The sequence below is a fragment of the Schistocerca piceifrons genome, chromosome X (genome assembly GCF_021461385.2).
Source record: "Schistocerca piceifrons isolate TAMUIC-IGC-003096 chromosome X, iqSchPice1.1, whole genome shotgun sequence".
Lineage (NCBI taxonomy): Eukaryota > Metazoa > Arthropoda > Insecta > Orthoptera > Acrididae > Schistocerca > Schistocerca piceifrons.
Window position 1 is genome coordinate 353,894,933 of NC_060149.1, and position 22,819 is coordinate 353,917,751.

At 38.7% G+C, this 22,819-nt stretch overlaps 1 protein-coding gene across 1 annotated transcript in view; it reads left to right on the forward strand.

The window, feature by feature from the left end:
* Positions 1 to 21,434, forward strand: part of LOC124722130 (egalitarian protein homolog) — a 70,998-nt gene extending 49,564 nt beyond the window's left edge. The window contains exons 5-7 of the mRNA XM_047247334.1: positions 3,403 to 3,498; positions 3,634 to 3,722; positions 20,300 to 21,434. Of these exons, the coding sequence (XP_047103290.1) occupies positions 3,403 to 3,498; positions 3,634 to 3,722; positions 20,300 to 20,727 (613 nt within the window). The 3' untranslated portion in view covers positions 20,728 to 21,434. The remainder of the gene's footprint in view (positions 1 to 3,402; positions 3,499 to 3,633; positions 3,723 to 20,299) is intronic.
* The last annotated feature ends 1,385 nt before the right edge of the window (positions 21,435 to 22,819 follow it).

Sequence of the window (22,819 nt, forward strand, 5' to 3'; positions counted from 1 at the left end):
CGAACCTGCAGTCAACTTTTACACCTATGGCCAATATAAAGTTTGATGAAGTCTCAGTCCTGTGGAACATCACGTAACTACTACATTCACTGCTACATGAGAATGACACTTCAAACATAGCAACTGTGATTAATTCAGAGAGAGAGAGAGAGAGAGAGAGAGAGAGAGAGAGAGAGAGAGAGAAGCAGCTTGTGACCTACAAAGAACAGACTGCTATTTAACTGCAACAAGACAGATCATACAATCTTTGACTGAACTCTCAAAATAAAATTTTGTTATCAAAGAATGAAATTAAATATTTCAAATTCTAACTGCTGAAGGTGGATGGAAAGCTTGCTTGGAAGTATCTTATTGAGGTTCTTGTGAAGAAACCCTGTTTCTATCTACACTATGAAAATAATCTTCACTGACACTGAAATTGGCAACTGTAAGCCTTACATTGCTTATTTTCATTTCTTTATCACCTTTTTTCTTTTCTACTATTTAAGCATCAGTTGTGAATTTGGTGGCAGATAATTTAATTCTGAGCATTGATATTTGAACATATTTGATTATAAAAACATTGTGGCTTTTTAAAATGAGAACTGCACTTCTTATCACAGTTACATAGATATTTTATCACCCTTCTGTGTTCATGTATCACTCTTCTGTGTTCATGTACTAACTTTTTAATCCCATAATTCTAGTGCCTGATCAGAGCCTGATTCAAATGTAATTTTATTGTAGTTATTTTTGATGACATTCACACCTTTTGGTAACATCAGAGAAGTTTTCAGTCAATAATGTTACCCAGCTTTCAGAACACATTGCCTGATGAAGTGAACCACCCGGATAATACGATCAGATGTTAATGGGACTTTGTCCATGTATACACGATTCGTGAGTACGTACACTGAAGAGCTAAAGAAACTGTTACACTTGCCTAATATCATACAGGGCCCCAGCAAGCACACAAAACTGCCCAAACATGACATGCCATGGAATCAACTAATGTCTGAAGTAGTGCTGGAGGGAACTGACACCGTGAATCCTGTGTGGCTGTCCATAAATCTGTAAGAGTATTAGGGGATGGGGATCTATTCTGAACAGCACATTGCAAGGCATCCCAGATATGCTCAATAATACTCATGTCTGGGGTGTTTGGTGGCCAGTGGAAGTGTTTAAACTCAGAAGTGTGCTCCTGGAGCCACACTGTAGCAATTCTGGATGTGTGGGGTGTCACATTGTCCTGCTGAAATTGCCCAAGTCCATTGGAATGCACAATGGACACGAATTGATGCAGGTGATAAGGCAGGATGCTTACGCACATGTCACCTGTCAGAGCCTTATCTAGACGAATTAGGGGTGCCGTATCACTCCAACTGCACATGCCCTACACCAATACAGAGCCTCCATCAGCTTCAACAGTCCCCAGCTGACATGCAAGGTCCATGGATTCACGAGGTTGTTTCCATACGCCCACACGTCCATCCGCTCTGTACAATTTTAAACGAGACTCGTCCAACCAGGCAACATGTTTCCAGTCATCAACAACCCAATGTCTGTTTTGACGGGCCCAGATGTGATGTAAAGCTTTGTGTCGTGCAGTCATTAAGGATACAAGTGGACCTTTGGCTCCAGAAACCCGTATCGATGATGTTTCATTGAATGGTTCGCACACAACCACTTGTTGATGTCCCAGCATTGAAATCTGCAACAATTTGCAGAAGGATCTTTTTCCAGCCACAGTGATGTTGGAGATTTGATGTTTTACCAGATTCCTGATATTCACTGTACATTCGTGAAATGTTTGTACAGGAAAGTCCCCAGTTCATCGCTACCTCGGAGATGCTGTGTCCCATTGCTCGTGCTGTGGCTGTAACACCACATTCAAACTCATCCAAATCTTGATAACTTGCCATTGTAGCAGTGGTAACCGATCTAACAACTGCACCAGACTCTTGTTGTCTTATATAGGCTTTGCAGACTGCAGCATAGTATTCTGCTTGTTTAGATATACCTGTATTTGAATACACATGTTTATACCAGTTTCTTTGGCACTCCAGTGTATATGATTGAGAGTTTCAATTCTCTCTGTGACGGATAGAACAGCTGCCAGAGTGCATTAGTGGTGTTGATGTTCAGTTATGTTACCAGGCCTTATAGGATGTAACGGATGTGAAAGTGCAGATGTTGTATGATCACTGAAGGACACCGAGGTGCCTCATGCTTGTGATTGACAGATCTACCACCACCTGACAGTTTGAAAAGGGTCTCGCTGTGGGTCTCTAGTTGGCTGGCTGCTCAAACTGTGCAATATCCAATTTTATGAAGCATTCAGATATGACAGTGGCTCAGTATTGGACTGCATTGGAAAGTGAGGGCTGGCATAGTCATCATGAAAGTACAGGCCAACTACGTCTAACCACCAGAAAGGATTATGGTCCTATTGCTCACAAAGCACTTGACAACCCCTTTGCATATGAACCTGACATCTGGGAACAAGTAATGGACATGCTTCAACATTCTGTGGCATCCCACACCATTGCTCTAGTAGCACACAGGGTAGGGAATTATAGCCATAGTCTGCTATTAACAACACAACACACAAATGGCAACATTTGGAGTGGTGCTGGTAATGGGAAGCATGGAATGCTGGATAGTTTTGCACTGTGTTCAGCAACGAATCACAGTTCTACGCTACCCTGGATGATCACTGTTGGCAAGTGTGGCAATGTTCTGGGGAAAGGTCCTAATCTTCCAATGTTTGGAAGAGGCATAGCTGTGGCACTCCTAGCATCATTGTGTAGGTAGCCATCGGAAGGAAGGAAGGAAAATTAGAGTTTAACATCCCATCAGGGAGCCACAGGTAGGACATCAGGTAATGGCTAGTAGGAATGGGAGGAACTGATGATACATTACAGACTTTGTATGTCCTCACGTGCTTTCTCTCATGTGACAGTACCTTAATTTGTCTACATGACAATGTTCTTCCACATTTCACACACATTTCTGTGAACTATCTGCATGGCAATGATTTATCCCCATGGTCAGCAAGAACCCCAGATGTGTGTGTGATAGGATATGTGTGGGACCAGGCCGAACATCAACTTCGTCCCAGTGCCTGAACCCAGGATATTAAGGACTGTTTGAAACAGTTGTGGGACAGCTTGCCTCAGGAGGGGTCCATGAAGTTTCATTTCGTTTTCTCCTCCCGTCCTGGGTGCTTCACTTTTTTGTCAGGCTGCACATATGAAACAAAGCCACTTGTCATGTAATTACCCACTACTTTGTTCATGTTTTCTCACTTTTAAAATAGAAGTGTATACAAAAATGAAGTCGGTTTTTTAAATTGCCTAAGTAGGATGCTTTATCATATTTTAATTACTGTGCTAATATTTTAAGACCACATTTGTATTTTAGGTATCTAGATCTCTCAGAGGAGGAGAAAGAAAAACTGAAAGGTTCTTACAAAGTAGCCCGTAAATTGGAGAAGCTGGAAAGTGCTGGTCAAGATAAGTAAGTGCTGTAGGAGGAATGGTATATCATGACTTACATCATTAGTTTATTATTCAGTATTTACTGTTTTATTATCTGTTCAGGAGCTCTTGACTATTGCCATGTTATTAACACTTCTTAAAAAAAATTTGTTAGGGATATGAAGAGTGACGAGGAAGATGACGACGACGATGATGAAAATGGTGAGGATGGCTGTGCCAGTGGTAAAACTTCTCCATCATCAGGTAAATATGATTTCTTCATTCTTCTGAACATTTGGAAATATTGTTGACAGTTTCTCCTTCAGTCCGAGCCTTAACTTTTTCTTTTCTTTTCTTTTCTTTTTTTTTAAATAAGCATCTGTTCTTGTTGATGCATTGCAGCATATCTTTATTCCTTAATCAATGCATCTGATTTTCAAGTCCACATCAAAAGCTTATGATTATTTCATTTTTGCTCTTATACTGTCCCTATTTCACACCCATTCAGAGCTGTGTTCCAAACAAGCTTTAATGTTATTGTTGTCCTGGTTTCAGTTTGTATTTTTGAATATTAGTTGCCATTTCTGTTTATTGAAAGCCCTTTTGCCTTGTACGATCCTTGCTCCTCATCCTCCTTACACCTGTGTTCTTTTTCCGAGATAGAGAAATTTGTACAGCTTCAAGAGTTTCATGTCCATATTTAACATTTAGCCACCCAGCATATGTCTGGCTGCTGTGCATATTACAGCCATCAACTACATCACTAAGCAACTCTCTCAATTCCTATTCACTTTTATAGATTACTGCTATGTCCTGAGGATGCCATCATTCCATTTTTCTGTCCACGACAAACAGCTCTGACACGGAGATAGTCCTCTACCTCCCTCGTGGCTTCTTTGATATACAAATTAAATGTCAATAGTGACAATGAGCTATTCTGCAATATACCTTTCCCTGTTCTGCCCTCTTAGCATTCCATCATTACCAACTACTGCAGTGTACCTTGCATAAAGAGAGTGGATTACACTTGTATCCACGGCATTGATACTGTATTCCGTAAACATTTTATTCCCTTCCACATTATCAAAAGTCTTCCAAATTTATGAATGCAGTGCATGTTTCCTTTTTGTCCCTCAATGTACTCTGTATTACTAACCTCAGTGCTAAAATTGTTAGTTGGGTGCCTCTCCAGTATTAGATAAAGCCCTCGTGTTTTGCTTTTGTGTAATACTGGATTGATTGTGCAATAATTTTCACAGTTACTCAGCCTTGATTTCTCAGAAGAGCAATAAATATATTTTCAAAATCTGATGTAATTACCTCACATGTTTATGTCCTTACACTGCCCTGTGACTTAAACCTCACAAGAGTTTCAGTGGCATTTCATCACTGTTTGGGCATTCATTGAGAAACTAATCTGCGTTAGTAACAGTTTGAGCTCTGATATAAAAACCGACAAGTACTACCCACTAGTCGCAATAATAAACAACTTTGTATGTTATGTAACATCCTGATAATAATTTGGCCACTGCACACAACAGAAACACCACCAATGAAACAATACTTTAGTGTATTCCTGATTATATTTGTTAAATAATGGTTGTCTAATCGTGAGGGAAGTTATGGTAAGTTGAGTTCATAAATGGAAGTCAGTTTCATGAATTGCTGAAGTTTTATTCAGATTTAAAAACCACATGATATTACTCCAGTGTTACCCTTGGGAAACAAAAACACAGAAAAACAACGTTGAGAAAATTAAGCTAATGATGTTTTACTGATATCATTTGGAAGACCAAAAGAAGGATAAATCAAAAGAAGGATAAATCAAAAGAAGGATAAATCAAAAGAAGGATAAATCAAAAGAAGGATAAATCAAAAGAAGGATAAATCAGTGTTCCTCATCTGTGCAACTCTCATTTTCAAACAAATAAGAGAAGCAAAACAATGAACTCCTCATCCAAGATGTGGAAACAACCAGATAAATGCAAGCTACTCGGAGTATAGGCTCTGAGGTATGAGATTAACACCTCATGCTGTACAGTCAGGACGGGATGACAGCATCGATCGTAGCCAATGTGACCTAACAAAATTGCCTCAGATCATGAAAATAGATGGGCATGCTGCAGAAATTTCCCTGATGTAGCGTGCAGATACACATGAACATTTACTAGGTTGGTACCAAGTTTGAATGGTCTTCCAGAATTGGAGGATGTGGCACACACAGTGTCTAAAAGGGGGGGGGGGGCGCAATCTACAGGATTGGCCAAACAGAAATACTGTTAATATGGAGCTCAATTCCTCATGTTTCATGGGAACACAAAGGCAAGATTCTTATTGACATCCATGCTGAAAAGATATTTGCTAGATCTACATCCACATCAATAGTCCCCAAGCCACCGTATGGCGTGTGGCAGAGGGCACCGTGTACAGCTACTTGTCATTTCCCCTCCTGTTCCAATCGCAAACAGAGCGAGGGGAAAAACAACTGTTTGTACACCTCCATATGGGCCCTAATTTCTCGTATCTTATTTTATGTGCGATGTATGTTGGCGGCAGTCGAATCATTCTGCTGTCAGCTTGAAATGCCGGTTCTAAAAATTTTCTCAGTAGTGTTTATCAAAAAGAATGTTGCCTTCCCTCCAGGGACTCCAATTTGAGTTCCTGAATCATCTCTGCAACACTTAAGTGTTGCTCCAACCTACCAGCAACAGATCTAGCCACCCACCTCTGATTTTCTTCAACGTCTTCCTTCAATCTGACCTGGTATGGATCCCAAACATTCACGCAGTACTCAAGACTAGGTCACAACCTCATCAAATATGCAGTCTCCTTTACAAGTGAACCATTCTTTCCTAAAATTTTCCCAATAAACCGAGGTCAACCGTTTGCCTTCCCTACTGCAGTTTTCACATGCTTGTTCCACCTCGTATCACTTTGCTGTTACGCCCAGATATTTAAACGATTTGACTGTGTCAAGCAGGACACTAGTAATACCGTATATGAACATTACAGGTCTGTTCTTCCTACTCATCCGCAATAACTTACATTTTTCCACATTTAAGGCTAGCTGCCATTCATTACACCAACTGGAACTTTTGTCTAAGTCATCTTGTATCTTGCTCCTGTCACTCCACTTCGACACCTCACCCTACACCACGACACCATCAGGAAACAACCAGAAATTGCTGCCCACCCTGTCTGCCAAATCATTTATGTATAAGGAGTGCAACAGCAGTCCTGTCGCACTTCCTTGGGGCACTCCTGATGATACTCTTGTCTTTGATGAATACTCGCCGTCGAGGACAACATACTGGGTTCTATTATTTAAGAAGTCTTCGAGCCACTCACATCTGTGAACTTATTCCATATGCTTTTACCTTCATTAACAGTTTGCAATGGGACACTGTGTCAAATGCTTTCCAGAAAACTAGAATTACGGAATCTGCCTGTTGACCTTCATCCATAGTTCCCAGTATGCCATGTGATAAAAGGGCAAGCTGAGGTTTGCACAAGCGATGCTTTCTAAAACCATGCTGATTTGTGGATGTAATCTACTTAGTCTCAAGAAAGTTTAGTATATTTGAACTGAGAATATGTTCAAGGATTCTGCAGCAGACTGAAGTTAGGGATATTGGTCTGTAAGTTTGCGGGTCCGTTCTTTTACTTTTCTTATATACTGTACTCACCTCTGCTTTTATTCCAATCACTTGAGACTTCATGCTGAGCGAGAGATTCATGATAAATGCAAGCTAGGTAAGGGGCCAATGCCGTAGAGTACTCTTTGTAAAATTGAACTGCTGATTTATTTGTTTTTCAAATCTTTCAGCTGTTTCTCGACTAATGGAAAACCTGCAGGCTACGTATACAATGTATTCTGCAGCTGTTATGCAACAATTCTACGACCATGATTTATACTGCCTTCGTAATGCACTGTTAAATTTTCTTGAAAGAAATGAAAGTTTATACCCAGTTTGGTCTGTATAACAGAAAAACAGACTGAAATCTGTGATAATGAGTGGTGACAAAGGACACTTAAAAAAAATTTTAGAGTTCTTCAGACTATCTGATTTACTAGTCGTCAACACTTTTGATACGGCCTTACCCAGAGGGTACTAAACAATTTTAGAACATAAAAGGTGTCAGATTTCATTAGAGTACCTGCAGAATATGGACCCTGTTTTCAGTGCGCCTCGACCTTTTTGTGGCTTTTTTTTTTATGGGCTGTATATATTTGCACTGCAAAACCAGTTAGCTGGTGGTGTAGAACACTATTATTCTAATGAAAATGCATTACTAGTTTGCAGAAGACTTATTTGTAATAGTGGGCCAAAAATAGCCTTTTTGGCATTGTTTGTAGAAATATTGTTAACTTTGCCCTCAATTTATAAACTATTGGAAAGCAGGAGGAAAACAGAATTTTATATTCTAAGACCTTGTGTTAGTAAGTTGTTACGTCCAAAGTTTCAGGTGTATCTCACAATTACTTTTGGAGATATAAAAAGCTAAACTTCACACTTTTTTCGAGTGCATATTTTTGGCTGACTTTGCTTCAAATGATTCATATGCAAATAGCCCAGGAAATCATCATAATTTATTTCTTTACTTTCTCAGACATTATGTCTGGTTATTATTATTATTATTATTATTATTATTATTATTATTTCTTTCTTTTCTCAGACGTTATGTCTGGTCAGAAATGGAAAGTGACGCGGACCTTGATCAAGCGTGACTTCCTTTTAACTGTACGGTATATGTTACATTGTGTTTAGGAACTTTCGGGTAATTGAACATGTATCAATAATTACAGATTTCTGTAGTTGCATATATACGTTTGGATGTAGCTGTATTGCGTTGATGTACTGGTGGATATTGTGTGGTATGACTCCTGTAGTTGATAGTATAATTGGTATAATGTCAACTTTATCCTGATGCCACATGGCCTTGACTTCCTCAGCCAGTTGGATGTATTTTTCAATTTTTTCTCCTGTTTTCTTTTGTATATTTGTTGTATTGGGTATGGATATTTCGATTAGTTGTGTTAATTTCTTCTTTTTATTGGTGAGTATGATGTCAGGTTTGTTATGTGGTGGTGTTTTATATGTTATAATGGTTCTGTTCCAGTATAATTTGTATTCATCATTCTCCAGTACATTTTGTGGTGCATACTTGTATGTGGGAACGTGTTGTTTTATTAGTTTATGTTGTATGGCAAGTTGTTAATGTATTATTTTTGCTACATTGTCATGTCTTCTGGGGTATTCTGTGTTTGCTAGTATTGTACATCCACTTGTGATGTGATCTACTGTTTCTATTTGTTGTTTGCAAAGTCTGCATTTATCTGTTGTGGTATTGGGATCCTTAATAATATGCTAGCTGTAATATCTGGTGTTTATTGTTTGATCCTGTATTGCAATCATGAATCCTTCTGTCTCACTGTATATATTGCCTTTTCTTAGCCATGTGTTGGATGCGTCTTGATCGATGTATAGCTGTGTTGGATGATACGGGTGCTTGCCATGTATAGTGTTTTCTTTTTCCAATTTACTTTCTTCGTATCTGTTGATGTTATGTGATCTAAAGGGTTGTAGAAGTGGTTATGAAATTGCAGTGGTGTAGCCGATGTATTTATATGAGTGATTGCTTTGTGTATTTTGCTAGTTTCTGCTCGTTCTAGAAAGAATTTTCTTAAATTGTCTACATGTCCATAATGTAGTTTTTTTATGTCGATAAATCCCCTTACTCCTTCCTTTCTGCATAATGTGAATCTTTCAGTTGCTGAATGCATGTGACGTATTCTATATTTGTGGCATTGTGATCTTGTAAGTGTATTGAGTGCTTCTAGGTCTGTGTTACTCCATTTCACAACTCCTAATGAGTAGGTCAATATTGGTATAGCATAAGTATTTATAGCTTTTGTCTTGTTTCTTCCTGTCAATTCTGTTTTCAGTATTTTTGTTAGTCTTTGTCTATAATTTTCTTGTAGTTCTTCTTTAATATTTGTATTATCTATTCCTATTTTTTGTCTGTATCCTAGATATTTATAGGCATCTGGTTTTTCCATCGCTTCTATGGAGCCTCTGTGGTTATCCAATATGTAATCTTCCTGTTTAGTGTGTTTTCCCTTGACTATGCTATTTTTATTACATTTGTCTGTTCCAAAAGCCATATTTATATCACTGCTGAATACTTCTGTTATCTTTAGTAATTGGTTGAGTTGTTGATTTGTTGCTGCCAGTAGTTTTAGATCATCCGTGTATAGCAGATGTGTGATTTTGTGTGGGTATGTTCCAGTAATATTGTATCCATAATTTGTATTATTTAGCATGTTGGACAGTGGGTTCAGAGCAAGGCAGAACCAGAAAGGACTTAATGAGTCTCCTTGGTATATTCCACGCTTAATCTGTATTGGCTGTGATGTGATATTATTTGAATTTGTTTGGATATTAAGTGTGGTTTTCCAATTTTTCATTACTATGTTTAGGAACTGTATCAATTTAGGATCTACTTTGTATATTTCCAATATTTGTAGTAACCATGAGTGGAGTACACTATCAAAAGCTTTTTGGTAATCAATGTATGCGTAGTGTAGCGACCTTTGTTTAGTTTTAGCTTGATATGTCACCTCTGCATCTATTATCAGTTGCTCTTTACATCCTCGTGCTCCTTTGCAACAGGCTGTTTGTTCTTCATTTATAATTTTGTTCTGTGTTGTATGTGTTATTAATTTCTGTGTAATGACTGAAGTTAATATTTTGTATATTGTTGGTAGGCATGTTATGGGGCGATATTTAGCTGGGTTTGCTGTGTCTGCTTGATCTTTAGGTTTCAGATAAGTTATTCCATGTGTAAGTGTATCAGGGAATGAGTATGGGTCTGCAATGTAACTGTTAAATAATTTAGTTAGATGTGAATGTGTTGATGTGAATTTCTTTAGCCAGAAATCTGCTATTTTATCTTTTCCAGGGGCTTTCCAATTGTGAGTAGAATTAATTGCTTGGGTGACTTCATGTTGCAAAATTATCACTTCAGGCATTTGTGGTATCATCTTGTACGTATCTGTTTCTGCTTGTATCCACCGTGCATGCCTGTTATGTTGTACTGGGTTTGACCATATGTTGCTACAGAAGTGTTCCATGTCTGTTATGTTTGGTGCATTGTCTATTTTAATGTGCGTGTTATCTATTGTCTGGTAAAATTTCTTTTGGTTTGTGTTGAATGTTTGGTTTTGTTTCCTTCTATTTTCACTTTTTTTTTTGTATCTTCTAAGTCGTTTGGCCAATGCTTGTAATTTCTGCTTCTTTTCATGTAATTGCTCTATCGCTTCTTGTTGTGAGATTTTACCTAACCTTTTTCATTTTTTTTTCTGACATTTCATTTCTTATAAATTGTGTTAGCTGTCCGATGTCTTTTCTCAGTTTTTCTATTCTGATCTGTAGCCTGTGTTGCCATGCTGGTTTTGTGAGTTTCTTCTGTGTGTTGGTTGGTTCTGATCTCTGCCTAGTGTGTATATTAAGCGTAGTGAGTGCTCCTATATAAACCAGTAGTTGTAACTGTTCCATAGTTGTGTTTTCATTTATTTTGTTGTGTATGATTGTGTTGATAGCTTTTATTGTTGTTTCGACTTGTGGGTTATTTGGCGGTCTATGCGAGAGTAGTCTAATGTCTGTATTTGTGTCTTTGTATTCTATATATGTCAGCTGAAATTTTTCTTCTATGTCTAACATGTGTGTCACTGTGTTCTATTTGTGCTTGTTCTGGTGGCTGTCTTAAGATTTCGTTTTCCTCTGACTGTTTAATTGATGCGTGTTGTTCTTTGTTTGTTTGCTCTGGGATGTTTGGGTCCATTACTGTATTTTCTTCTTCTTCTGATTGCACATTATTTTGTTCCAGTATTTGTTGTACTTTTTGTTTGATGTTTTCTAATTCTGACTGGGGTATCCTGTTATTTTTGATTATTACATGGATATGATCAGCTAGTCGTCGTTCTGTTAAAAATTTTAATTCTGGGTATCTGGTAATAAATGTTGTGTATACTTGTGATCTGTATCCAGTTGTGTTAGTTCCTAGGTTTGTTGCTTGGTAATTACAGAACATGAGGTGTCGATTAACTTCATCTGACCATCTCATCCTGTGTCTCTGTTTTCCTTCTAGGGTGGTTGCAGGAAGCATATCCTGCAAAACACCTCTATTTGGATTTGAATCATCTTCCAGTTGGCTAGCAGTGTCGTTACCATTGTGGGCGGGCATAGGGTTCAAGCGTCGTCCCCGACCATGACGGCGCTTGTCCAAGGCTTATTTAGTTCTGTCCTGAACCAAGTAATCACACTAAGAGGGGGGTTAGCCCTATTAGTGGTTTGTTCTTTTCGTCGCCTTTTACGACTGGCAGAACATACCGGAGGCCTATTCTTTTCCCGGGCCTCCACGGGAATAATAATAATAATAATAGTAATAATAATAATAGTAATAATAATAATAGTAATAATAATAATAGTAATAATAATAATAGTAATAATAATAATTATTATTATTTCTTTCTTGTCTCAGACGTTATGTCTGGTTGAAAATGGAAGGTGACGCGGACCTTGATCAAGCGTGACTTCCTTTTAACTGTACGGTATATGTTACATTGCATTTAGGAACTTTCGGGTAATTGAACATGTATCAATAATTACGGATTTCTGTAGTTGTATATATAAGTTTGGATGTAGCTGTATAGCATTGATGTTCTGGTGGATATTGTGTGGTATGATTCCTGTAGTTGATAGTATAATTGGTACAATGTCAACTTTATCCTGATGCCACATGTCCTTGACTTCCTCAGCCAGTTGGATGTATTTTTCAATTTTTTCTCCCGTTTTCTTTTGTATATTTGTTGTATTGTGTATGGATATTTCAATTAGTTGTGTTAATTTCTTCTTTTTATTGATGAGTATGATGTCAGGTTTGTTATGTGGTGTTGTTTTATCTGTTATAATGGTTCTGTTCCAGTATAATTTGTATGCATCGTTCTCCAGTACATTTTGTGGTGCATACTTGTATGTGGGAACATGTTGTTTTATAAGTTTATGTTATAAGGCAAGCTGTTGATGTATTATTTTTGCTACATTGTCATGTCTTCTGGGGTATTCTGTATTTGCTAGTATTGTACATCCACTTGTGATGTGATCTACTGTTTCTATTTGTTGTTCGCAAAGTCTGCATTTATCTGTTGTGGTATTGGGTTCTTTAATAATATGCTTGCTGTAGTATCTGGTGTTTATTGTTTGATCCTGTATTGCAATCATGAATCCTTCCGTCTCACTGTATATATTGCCTTTTCTTAGCCATGTGTTGGATGCGTCTTGATCGATGTGTGGCTGTGTTGGATGATACGGGTGCTTACCATGTAGTGTTTTCTTTTTCCAATTTACTTTCTTCGTATCTGTTGATATGTGATCTAAAGGGTTGTAGAAGTGGTTATGAAATTGCAGTGGTGTAGCCGATGTATTTGTATTATTATTTTTATTATTATTATTTTTTATTATTATTATTTATTATTATTTTATTATTATTATTTTACTTAGAGCAGAGAAAGTTGTATAAGAGGACCCAGTTTTGTTTCTTTCAAGAAAATATTAACGGATATATTATGTTGCCAAAAACTTACTGGCGCACTGTCGATAGCTGCAGTATGTGGTGAAACAACTTACTACCTCCAACACTATTGAATTTACGATCGCGAAACTTTACCAATGTTCATGGGGAACATGTGCAGTTATTCATACAAAAATTCATCAAAATCAATTGTGGTCACGTGGAACCTTTAGACCACTTGACACAGAATGATCCTTTGGTCATCTTGAGTAGCTTTTTGCAATTTATGAAAGCTTCACAATTTACCTGAGCACCTTTGTTGATGATGGACTCCTGTCTGATGATGACAGGATAACAATGTCCAGCAACAACCAAGTGCCCAGACGAATCTGTTATGTGTACTTGTTTGAATAGCTTTGTTAAGCTGGTTTTATAATCTTCCACAGTTCGACTGATTGTGATGCCTGCAAGGTGTTACGTTCTATAACAACATTGTGACTGCATTCAGTTTTGTCATTGATAGTTATTCTTGCTGTAAATTTTTGTCAGTTCGACATATTTACCATGTACGACTCAGCATGACTGTTATATCACAGAGAAGTCTTATTTATCTGGTGACATGCTTTCAGCCTTACAAAAAAAGAAGCCCCCAAGTTGAACATCTCCCTAACTTCGGTTTACTGCAAAATCCTTGAACATATTCTCCGTTCGAATATAAAACTTTCTTCAGACTGAGAAGCTTATGTCCACAAATCAGCATGGTTTTAGAAAGCATTGCTTGTGCAAAACTCAGCTTTCCCTTTTATCACGTGGTATACTGCAAACTATGGATGAAGGGTAAACAGCAAATTCCATATTTCTAGATCTCCAGAAAGCAATTGACATGGTGTCCCTCCACAGATCTAAAAAAAAGGTATGAACATATGGAATAGGTTCCCAAGTATGTGAGTGGCTCAAATACTACTCAAGTTATAGAACCCAGTACGTTGTCCTAAACGGCGAGTGTTCATTAGGTACCAAAATATCATCAGGAGTGCCCCAGGGAAATGTGACAGGACTGCTGCAGTTCTATAATTGATAAGATAGGGTGAGCAGCCTTCTGCAACTGTTTGTTGATAACACTGTAGTATATGGTAAGTCTCACCATTGAGTGACTTTAGAAGGTTACGAGATGCCTCAAGACAGTCTTAATATTTTGTGTGATAAATGGAAGCTTCCTCTAAACGCAGAAAAAGTTAAGTTAATGTGGACGAGTAGGACAAACAAACCTGTAATATTCAGATACAGCGTTAGTAGTGTCCTGCTTGACACAGTCATGTCATTTAAATATCTAGGAATGTAACATTGCAAAGCAATATGAAATGGAATGAGCATGTGAGGATTGTGATAGGGAAGGCAAATGATCAACTTGGGTTTATGGAGAGAATTTTAGAAAGTGTGTCTCATCTATGAAGGAGACCTCATATAGGACACTGGTGTGACCTATTGAGTACTGCTCAATTTTTTGGGATCTGTACCAGTTGGATTCAAGGAAGGCATGTAAACAATTCAGAGGCATGCTGATAGATTTGTTGCTGGTAGGTCTGAACAACATGTAAGTGTTATGGAGATGCTCAGGGAAGTCAAATGGGAATCCCCAGTGGGAAGACGGCATTTTTTTGAGGAACACTGTTCAGATAATTTAGAGAACCGGCATTTGAAGCTGACTGCAGAATGATGCTACTGCCATCAACATACATTTTGCCACGGAGATAAGATATGACAAATTAGCGCTCATACGAAGGCATGTAGATCGTCATTTTTCCTCATTTTATTTGTGAGTGGAACGGGAAAGGTAATGACTATCAACGGTACGGGATACCCTCCACCATACACTGTATGGTAGCATGCAGAGTATCTATGTAGACGTAGATGTAGATTGACCTTAACTGACTACAGCAGTTAGTTTCTATGAAATCTTCGTGACTGTCATTCATGGGGGATTTTCATCTGTGGTGGCATCACCTCCACAGATGGTCACCCTCATTTAGTTTCCCTGAATTCGGTGGCTAGACGAGCAGCTTGTACCCATTTTACAACAACAGGGAATGGCTACAATCTGTCAGAGAGTGACCTTGTCCAGAGTATATTGATAGGCTTCATCCCACAGTTCGACTACAATCTCCTGCAGTATACTGGTGTGCACAGGACTGTTGTGATTGATGATGTCTTGTGGCATAACAATCTAATACACTTTCTCTGCAGTAACATATATGACCAAGCATCCGTAGTGAAAACATACTGGCATGTTGCCCCCTGTCCTCTCAAAATCTGTTTTCGGTCGTGTATTATACGAGGTGCATTCAACTTCTAAGGCCTCCAATTTTTTTTCTCCGGACTGGAAAGAGATAGAAACATGCGCATTGTTTTAAAATGAGGCTGCGTTCATTGTCAATACGTCCCAGAGATGGCAGCACCGTACGGCAGATGGAATTTTACCGCCAACGGCGAGAATGAGAACTGTTATAAATACTTAAAATGGCGACGTTTTCCTTACTTGAACAGCGTGCGATCATTCGTTTTCTGAATTTGTGTGGTGTGAAACCAATTGAAATTCATCGACAGTTGATGGAGACATGTGGTGATGGAGTTATGAATGTGTCGAAAGTGCGTTCGTGGGTGCGACAGTTTAATGAAGACAGAACATCGTGTGATAACAAACTGAAACAACCTCAGGCTCGCACAAGCCGGTCTGACGACATGATCGAGAAAGTGGAGAGAATTGTTTTGGGGGATCGCCGAATGACTGTTGAACAGATCGCCTCCAGATTTGGCATTTCTGTGGGTTCTGTGCACACAATGCTGCATGACAACCTGAAAATGCGAAAAGTGTCATCTAGGTGGGTGCCACGAATGCTGACGGACGCCCACATGGCTGCCCGTGTGGCATGTTGCCAAGCAATGTTGATGCGCAACGACAGCATGAATGGGCCTTTCTTTTCGTCGGTTGTGACAATGGACGAGACGTGGATGCCATTTTTCAATCCAGAAACAAAGTGCCAGTCAGCTCAATGGAAGCGCACAGATTCACCGCCACCAAAAAAATTTCGGGTAACCGCCAGTGCTGAAAAAATGGTGTCCATGTTCTGGGACAGCGAGGGCGTAATCCTTACCCATTGCGTTCCAAAGGGCACTATGGTAACAGGTGCATCCTACGAAAATGTTTTGAAGAACAAATTCCTTCCTGCACTGCAACAAAAACGTCCGGGAAGGGCTGCGCGTGTGCTGTTTCACCAAGACAACGCACCCGCACATTGAGCTAACGTTACGCAACAGTTTCTTCGTGATAACAACTTTGAAGTGATTCCTCATGCTCCCTACTCACCTGACCTGGCTCCTAGTGACTTTTAGCTTTTTCCAACAATGAAAGACACTCTCCGTGGCCACACATTCACCAGCCGTGCTGCTATTGCCTCAGCAATTTTCCAGTGGTCAAAACAGACTCCTAAAGAAGCCTTCACTGCTGCGTCAGCGTTGTGAAAAATGTGTACGTCTGCAGGGCGATTACGTCGAGAAGTAACGCCAGTTTCATCGATTTCGGGTGAGTAGTTAATTAGAAAAAAAATCGGAGGCCTTAGAACTTGAATGCACCTCGTAGTTTGAGGAGTTGGTTGTACATGCATTGACAGGATGCTGGGATGTCATTCAACAGGTGCAGCATAAATGAGTTGACTCAGCCCATTCTTCATGCACATTTAGCTGGCACAGAGATTAGTGCTAAATATAGATACACCACTTCAACATTCTCGATTACGTCCTAATATATGAGATGATCATACATGGCTGGTATCTCTTGTGCAGTCAATCCGACATTTCTGGCTGCTATTAATAGCTGTATCTCTCCTCTTGCTACCAGGAGTGAAGTATGTCATCATGGTGGTCTTTGTCAACAACCAGAGGAACCACATTTGGGAATCAAACTTTTAGGCAACTCTTTTCTGTACATTTCCTTGATGCACTTTCACCACATAATCAATTCCTCAGTTTTGACATCCTTTACCAGAAGAAATTGGCACGTCTTCAGAGACTCCTTTCTTCAAGTGAGAGATTTTGTCTTCTTTTATCACATTTGGATTCACAATATGGCATGGGACCAAAACATTTTTTTATGTGAGATGCTGTCATTTACCATGATGTTGGGTCCTGTTCTGCAGTCAGTCCACTAAGCAGACTTTCTGTTGATTGTTATCAAATGCCTGAAATTTACCCCAGTCTTTGAGCTTTTCTTGGTTCATCTCTAACCACTGCTGGGCTGTACTGTCCAAGTACAAAAATGGTTCAAATGGCTCTGAGCACTGCTGTGGTCGTGAGTCCCCTAGAACTTAGAACTACTTAAACCTAACTAACGTAAGGACATCACACACATCCATGCCCGAGGCAGGATTCGGACACCTGGGACCGTAGCGGTCACGCGTGTCCAAGTACAGTACAGGTGCCACACACATATGATGCCAACCTACTTATTGTATTTAGTGATTTGGTTAAACCCTTTTAGCCATTTTGCCTGATCCTAGCAAGTGTCTCCGAACTATAGTGATCGAGGCTTGACGTGCAGCTGATTTACTGCCATTTTAGAATATGTTGGTCTTTTGAATGTGTGTACTTCAGGTACAATGTACTCTTCTATTCCAGTTCCTGTCCATGTAGGCAACTGCCTTTACATTGCCTAATTGGAGCCACAGTGATGTAGATGTTTTGAAATACCTGGCATCTCCATCTAACATTGCCACATCATAACCACAATTTGAGTCCAAATCTGAAAGAATGGTCATCAGTGAAGTACAACCACTAGTACTGAAAGTGCTATTATTACAGATACCAACATACAAACAGAACAGCTCTGCGTCCTGGGTGGAGTATGTTTTGTATACAGATATGTTAATGTTTCCATATTCTGGAATATACAAGAAGAAGCATTGTATGCAGTGCAGTCAGATCTTTTGATAATAATGTGCTATAGTAGGTGTTTAAGGATTCATGTATTTCCCTTGCAGCAGCCAAACATGTTTCATCCAGCATCATTATGTACAGCACTATATTTTACATCTACTGTGCAGCAGTCCCTTTATCTTTAGAAGTTTGTATGGGAGAGTACCTTCTGTCAGCAACAGTTCCACCAAGTACATATTTATCAAGTGCATGACCAACTCTTCTTTTAAACTTGAACCATAGTTCCATATGACCTCTCCAGAGCTGAGTATTTGACACTGAAGTATTACAGCTGCCTTCTGTTCCCGTTAGATGCAATATACTTCCGTAAGTTGGCTTCTGCTCCGTGCGTTCTAAGTTGTTTTCAGAGAAGACCTGTAGCAATGTTTCATGGGATGTCTTGTCACACCCACCACTAACAAAACTGTAGTTACTGTAGTTGGATGATTAAAGTTTGTCTGAGGAACTTACATGTATCAAACTGAAGTTTTTTTTTATAAGCTTTTGGTTACACCTGGGGTGTCTGGTGGTCAATGGAAAGATCAGATTACAAGTTTATGCCCACCCTTGATACTGAGTCTTACGCCAACAGTCTCACATGCAGCTTCAATTGCTATCTCTGTGGTTTTCAGTTTGTCTGTTGCAACTAATATACCACCTCCATTTCCTATTAGGCTAACCTTTCTTCACAGGTGGAAAGAAAACAAGCAGAAAGAGAAAATTGTCAATAGGTGACAAGTTGCAGTGGCAGTGGTGTCTCCCAGAAGACAGATTCCTGAAGGACTCACATTGTGATGGATAAGCTAATTACAAATGCATGTCAAAATACAAGTCAGTATCTGATTTCTTATAATGAAATGAGCAAATAAATACCTGTATGAGTATTGATAATTTGATTAGAAGAGGCTTTTGTAAAATAGTTATTGTTTGCCAATGTGTGTTAGAATGACAATGTATTTAATGCCTTAGCTATAAGGTAATGATTGAATGCGGAAGAAAATCTGCCACCTTAGTTAAATATAGACTCTGGAATGTAATAAAATTTTAGTTTCAATGTGTATCTGACATTAGTGACACAGGAGCTGATCAGTCTTTTTCAAAGACAAAGGAGGATGGCCAGCACTGAATCTGTGGAGTAACACAGTGAACAAGATGGTTTGGCATGAAGTACATTTGAAAAGCTACAGTTTCAAATCATGTACCCAGATATTTTGTAGGTTAAATGGTTTCTCCCTGTGTTCAGCTATAAATCTAAGAATGAAATTCTAATCCACAAATTGTTTTGTAATTTCAACTACAGCTAGGCACCACAGAGAGTATTTAGTAGATACATTTCCGTTAAGAACCCATGTCCGGATATATACCATTTGGAAATAAAGTAATTTTGAAGACCTGATTGTTTTCAGATACCCTGCTTCACAGGATGCACACAGCAGAGAACAGTCCCTGACCTGCACCTTCTGCAGGAGCCCATGGTATAAGCAGTGTTTTGAACACACTGTTGGGTTCTCTTCCACATGACTGATGTTCTGTAAGTCTAGAGAATGGCCCATCTGCAGAGCACCAGTCGACCCTCCTATTTGCAGGTGTAATAGTTTCTCACAGCCGTTGTTTGACAAAAATGGTATGTCATATCATAATTACAACATATATTGACAACAGCATCTTCAGTTTGTGCACTTGGCATGAAGTGGGAGATTTGGAAACGATCTGATTTTCGATGTGGTTTTATTTCCAAACAGAACATTTGTGGACATGGGTTCATTATCAGAACTATCTACTAGTCCCTTCTACTGCCTCCAGAAGCCTGTAATAAGAATTGGGTAACACCCCTGTATATTACCTACAGCAATTTTGATAACTTCAGTGTATCAACTTCAAGACAGGAAAGAAGTTCTCAGTGAAACAGTATTTCTGTAACTAGGAGTAGTGAAGAATATGTGCAAGTTGTTTTCCATATAGTATCAGCATATGTTACAAACATCTGTTTCTTTCCTTTGTTGTTTATGCTCATCGTACTATTGTATTTTTGTTGAGTATGTGCTACCTTAAGGGTAAAACAGTAACAACACAGTCTAAGAGCCATGCTACTACTGATGCAGCTACCCAGTTCCACATGTCACTAGCATACAAAATTGCATGGCGGCAACCTTGAATCATTTGACACCCTTCTGAAATTACAATGCAAATAATTTTTCTGTTTTCAGTACACAAATTATTCTCACACGACAGTCATGTACATTGTATTGTGTGTGCTGTATTAAATGTGTTTCTTATATTTGTGAACATTTCCTTTGCAGCAGACATCACTTCACCAAGAACACCGAATTCTGGACCCCCGAGCCTAACAGAATCAATGCAGCTGATGGATGAAATTCTATCAGATGGGCGCATGGACAGGCTGGAGAAAATTGAGAAATTGGAGTCTATTTTGTCTGCTGCTACCTCTGCTGCAGTTGTGTCAAGGAGCCAGCAGACTTCAGCAAACTCAAACACTCAGACCAGTAGTAGTGATGAACAAGGACCTTGCAGTTGTCAGTGTCATGCCCAGAAACTTTTAAATAAGAAACCCATAAAAGAAATTGACTGTATCAAAAGTACTGATGTGGCATGCCAGACACTTTCAACTGGTGATATTGTTATAACTCGGATATTCTTTACAGAGGAAGAGAAGGAACGAGAAAGAACTATTACATCATCTCCCAAAAGGGAGATATCTCACAATTAAGTATTATCTGTGTTCTAGCTTTTTCATCAATTTGTCTGCTAATGTAATTATTACAGAGGCTGGCACAGACTATGAGAAGTATTTCAGAATCAAAAATGTGTTTTGGTCTCGTGGGCTTGCTGGTAATTAGTTAGCAGTGAATATGAGTGTGTGTTCAAAAACCTGTAAATATGCAAACATATATACAGGTGTTCAAATTTGCTGTACGTATCTGTTCGCAAGTCTTATTTTGTGTATTCCACAAGCCACTCATTGCATTCAAGGTGATCCTTTGTGAAATAAATTCCTAAACTCACCATACCAACCCATATCTATTCTCTCTCTCTCTCTCTCTCTCTCTCTCTCTCTCTCTCTCTCTCTCTCTCTCTCTGCCGTTGGTTGGTTGGTAAGGCTTATGATATCGCTTCAGAATATCTTGTTAGATGATAATACTTTCTCTTTGTTGTGGGCATTCTATATAAATGCAAAAATTATATTTGTAAGTCATGAAGGATGTCATGAACATAGTGGAGATGGTGTGTCTCACACTGTGTTAAACTGTAGGGATGAATCATCTAGTACCGTAAATGTGTTCTTCCAGATATAATACTCCATGTTACTTGTCAAATAATGCAGTTAGTAGGTTATTGTTTGTAATGTCGTATACTAAAATGTACCCATCACATAATACCAAGCACTATAAAAAAAATAAAAGGATTTCACATGAAGGCAGAATACTGATGCTGGAAATTTGTACATGAACTTTTCTTTCATAAAAAGGTAGGGGTGGTGCTAAAACACTTGTTTAAAGTGTTGGGGATAAGGAAGACATTTGTGTAACTTGTGGAGGAAGCTTGTGAGACTTTATCACAGCATAGAAGAAAGTGTGTGAAGAATGAAGAATTTCATGTGGAGTATTGGTTACAAAACATGTGGTGTACAAAGGTACCAGGCAAACTAAATATTTTCTTAAATTCAGTTTACCATTATACTCTTAAAAGACAAGACTGACTTTACAAAATGTTTATTATAGTCCGTATGGAACTGTGTTTAAACTCTGCCGCTTGAATTCAAACTAGTGACAGCCCTGTTTTGCTTTGTATCATTCCTCTCTGCTACCTGCATTTTATTGGAGCAACATTGGTCAGTTGTCTATTTAGCCAGTTTTTTGCTTGTGATGTAATTTTCTGTGAGAAACAGGCATCTTAGACGTATATTAGTAGTTCATTGTTGTAATTGACAAAGCTCATTTTTGAAACCAAAGAAAACTAAAGCAAAAACAATGGCATACTCTAGTTTGCAACCTTTCAACACACTCCATATTTGCAGGAAAAAATCCATTGAGAATCTAGTTCCATTGTTGCTGCTGTAAATAATCCTAAAATATTACCTATTTGAAGGTGTTGTAATATCAGGAAATCGGTTTCATATTACAATAGGTTATGAACAGTTTTATATTTAACGATTAAAATGGTTTTTAAGATGTGAAATGGCTTTACCCAAGCTATTGAAAATATTGACTATTTCGTTGCTCTCCATTATCTTTTTGGGAAAATTGTATAGGCAAAGTAACAGTGCCAATTGTAGTCTGTAAAGTGGTTTGCAGATTTTTTTTAATTTTTAGAAAATATTTTCTCCTTCACGTGATTTTTTTACACTCTTTTTGTAATCATTTATCCTCATCCCCCCTTCCCTCCCCCCTCCCCCTCCCCCCTTTCCCAGAGGATGTGTTATCCTCCAGTGCAGCAGAAGGGTTCAACAGATATTTTGAAGCTTGCCCAGGTGCATGCATTGACAACGTTAGATAGACGAGTTATGTGGCTTTCTGCGCTATGCGCCACTGTCGTGCCCTGTGGCGACTTCAGGAAGTCTGCACATCCCTCATCTGTGAAATGAATTTCTTATTTGTAACAGACAGATTGTAATTCAGTTTACTATCTGTTACCAAATGATATCACATAGTGTAGAATGTAACATACATTTATTTTTATTTGCAGTGTACATGTTATGAAAATGGAGACTGCTCCTCACCATGCAGTGGAGGTGAGGAGTCACAGACAGGCATGACAAAGATACTGCAAAACAAGAAATCTTTTGGCCCAAAGGCCTTTTT